Source organism: Octopus bimaculoides, chromosome 11 (genome assembly GCF_001194135.2).
Source record: "Octopus bimaculoides isolate UCB-OBI-ISO-001 chromosome 11, ASM119413v2, whole genome shotgun sequence".
NCBI classification, from domain to species: domain Eukaryota; kingdom Metazoa; phylum Mollusca; class Cephalopoda; order Octopoda; family Octopodidae; genus Octopus; species Octopus bimaculoides.
The window spans coordinates 10198989-10202913 of record NC_068991.1 but is presented as its reverse complement, the minus strand read 5'-3'; the positions used below and the strand labels follow the sequence as shown (position 1 = coordinate 10202913).

Sequence of the window (3925 nt, the reverse complement as noted above, 5' to 3'; positions counted from 1 at the left end):
TATATATACTTTATTTAAAAGCAGCAGAAATATAACAAAAAAAACCGTTACTCTGAGTTTCACGTTCCCGTTCATCGGACAGTTTTCTAACAAAACTGTCCGATGAACGGAAACGTGAAACTCAGAGTAACGGTTTTTTTGTTATATTTCTGCTGCTTTTAAATAAAGCATATTACTCTACCTCTGGTATTTGAGTACTCTTTTTTCCACCTTGTTGCACATTTCATGTGCTTACTCCGGTATATATATATATATATATATATACATATATATATATATATATGTGTGTGTGTGTGTGTGTGTACATAAATATATGTACATAAATACAAACATACACTCACCTAGAAAACATAGTAATAATAATAGTTACACTGCTACTACCAACTGTAACAGTAATAACTATTATTTCTTTATATCCATCAGAACAGATTTTTATCAGTTAGCAATATCATAACAAGTAAACATATTTTCTGTCTTTACAGTCTTAATAACTACAACAACAGTAGGTACACGAGTGGTTTTGTAGTAGAAATGATGTTGTCAATGGTGGTGGTGTTGTTGGTGGTAGTGGTAACGAGCTGCAGCAGTAATCCTGATAAAATCACCTACTACAAAATTGATAAAAATACTGTTTTGCATTAAATAGGAACAGCTACAACCAGCAGAGATGTGGCCATGTGGTTAAGAAGTTTGCTTTCGGACCATATAGTTTTAAGTTCAGTCCCACTGAATGGCACCATGGGCGAGTTTTTTTTGTATTAATGACATGGGCTGAACAAAGCTTTGTGAGTGGATTTGGTAGACAGAAGCTGAAAAGAAGTTAAATTCTTTGTGTGATATTTTATTTATAAACTCCCAGAAGGATGAATTTGATTTCTGAAGAGTTTGATCTCAGAGCTATGGTATATACCTTGAGATATGTTGTCCAGTTCACTAACAATTCTGTCTCCTCCCTAATTCCACACTAGTTACAACACAATGTATTTGGATACACAATAACATAGTAATCCTGCTCTGTGCTCACTTTGCAGCCATGTGGTTTTGGGTTCAGTCCCACTGCATGACACCTTAGGCAAGGGTCTCCTACTATAGCCCTGGGTTGAGCAATACCTTTTGGATGAATTTGGTAGATGGAAACTGTGTAGAAACCTGTCATGTGTGTGTCTGTGTTTGTCTCCCTCCATTGGTTGATGACAGGTGGGCAAAGGTCTCCTACTAAAGCCCTGGGTTGAGCAATACCTTTTGGACGAATTTGGTAGATGGAAACTGTGTAGAAACCTATCATGTGTGTGTCTGTGTTTGTCCCCCTCCATTGGTGTTGGTGTATTTGCATCCCTGTAACTTAAGGGTTTGGTTAAAGAAACCTATAGAATAAGCATCAGACTTCAAAATATGTGCCAGTGACTGAAACAAGTAAAAGATAAAAGATATATGATGAGATATTTTGTCCCATTCTTCAACAATTTTGCCTTTCCACTCGTCTGACACTACTTCTGACGAAATATACTTAGAAACACAACAATGTAGTAAAGCTGTTCTACTTATGCTTCACTGCCAATTTTCAATTGTTGTTCAAAAGAAAAGGAAAAAAGCTCTCTGCTTTTCATATGAATCTCTATCTGTCTGTCTGTCTCTCTCTCTCTCTCTCTCTTAGTAAATGATAATGCAAAAATTCCATGGAACTTTAGCATAGATACAGTGCTAGATAGAACATAATAAGCCTGGCATAATTTTCCATGACAAAAATGACAATATACGGTATTAATTAACAATATAGCAATACAAAATTATTATAATGTTGCGAAGGAACGAGTTGAATAGCTAAAAAAAAAAAGTTACGTCATCATAGCTGGTGAATTAAAAGCATTATAGCAGTTAAGGAACAAGTCTATTGTATTCCTTTGGTAAATTGGTGTGACTACAATGATGCAAAACCATTTTATGAAGAACATTGATAAATTATTCACGCAGATGATTTGGCACAGACATGGCTGTGTGGTTAAGAAGTTTGCTTTCCAACTACATAGTTTCAGGTTCAGTCCTCCCAAAATGTGGCCCCTTGGACAAATGCCTTCTACTATAGCGCCAGGTTGATCATAGCCTTGAGTGAATTTAGTAGATGGAAACTGAAAGAAGCTTGTTGTATATATGTATAGTTCACAGATGTGACTCAGAGATTCTCCATACAGAAGACTGTAGTGCTCAAAATATCCGATGTCTTTACAGCAGATTAATTCCACAAAGTAAAGAAAGGTTATTAGAGGGATCAAATTGAACAGGTATGGAAGCGATTATGCATATAAACAAATCAGATATATTAAATATTATAGTCTGGGTACAAAATATTTTGTATTTCATACCCAAGCTATTATATTTAATTTATCTAATTTGTTTATCCACATAATTACCTCTATGTACATATATATGTTGTGTGTGAGTGTGTATATTTGTACTTGTCTTGACATCATGTGATACTTTTGGTTTATTTCTCAAACCATGAACGATAAAAGAAATAATAATAGAAATAATAATAATAATAATAATAATAATAATAGAAAGAAAAAATAATTTCTTTCTCTTTATTTCATTTATTTATTTATTTATTTATTTTTTCCTTTTGAATTTCAGTTTTTCAAAGGTTTGGCCTCTTCTGGTGCTTGGGCATGTTTTGACGAATTTAACCGAATTGACCTGGAAGTGTTGTCTGTCGTTGCACAGCAGGTAAGGATCACAGCCTCTCTCCCTCACAACTACTACTGCTCTCATCATCACCGTCATCGCTTCGGTCATCATGGTTATCACCATCACCGTTATTCATTCCCCCATTTCTTTCTGAAATAACCATCATGTATCTACTCCGAGTTTCTCACTTGAATGCATTCATTCATATACATCAATGGTTCTCAACCAGGGTCCACATGGCCCCTGTGGGTCCATATGAAATTTTTGAGGGGTCCACGCAACAAAATAGTAAATTGGGGACCTACAATAGTATTTTAAGCACCCGTGAAAAAATTCTACTTTAGGTGTATGTATTGGTATGTATTACAAGAAACAACTGGGTTTCTTTCTCTAACATTTCACATGGTTCAACCTACACAAGTGAATGTGTGGAAAATAAAATAGGAATTTTGAAAGAAGTTTCTATAAAACTAGTTTTTAAACATTGAATGGCTATGAGGGTCTACCAGAATAAAATAGTAATCAAAGGGGTCCATAGATAAAAAAATGGTTGAGAAACCCTGATATATATCATGATGATAAAAACGCAGGTGTAGCTGAGTGCTTAAGAAAGCTTGCTTCCTAACCATGCGGTCTTGGGTTCAGTTCCACTGTGTGGCCCCTTGGATAATTTGGTCTCAGGTTTAGTCTTCCCAAAGCATTGCCCCCTTGCACAAGTGTTGTGTTGTGTTGTGTTCTTGAGAAAAACTTTATTTCACATTGCCCTGAAATCATTTCATCATCTGACATGTGGTACATCTTGCACCTGTACAGGTGATGTTGATTTGATAGAAGGAGTGAGCTTATGTGAACACAAACATTTGATCACCATAAACAAATCTGCAGGTTGTTCAGGTTGTTATTTTAGCAGTCTCTTTTACTGAACCGCTAGGTTACAGAGACATAAACGCACCAATACAAGTTGTAAAGCAATGATGGGTGGGGGGAACAAACACAGACACAAAGATACACAGGCACACACACACACACACACACACACACACACACATACACACACACTTCGGATTTCTTTCAGTTTCCATCTACCAAATCCACTCACAAGGCTTTGGTCAGCCTGAGGCTATAGTAGCAGACACTTGCCCAAGGTACCACACAGTGGGACTGAACCTGGAACCATGTAGTTGGGAAGCAAGCTTCTTACCACACAATCATGCCTGAGCCTCCACACAGCCACATTAGCACC

General features: G+C 36.4%; 1 protein-coding gene across 1 annotated transcript in view; it reads left to right on the top strand.

Moving 5' to 3' along the window:
• Positions 1-3925, top strand: part of LOC106870489 (dynein axonemal heavy chain 12) — a 262917-nt gene that overhangs the window by 70800 nt on the left and 188192 nt on the right. The window contains exon 25 of the mRNA XM_052971523.1: positions 2629-2721. Coding sequence (XP_052827483.1) covers positions 2629-2721 — 93 coding nt within the window. The remainder of the gene's footprint in view (positions 1-2628; positions 2722-3925) is intronic.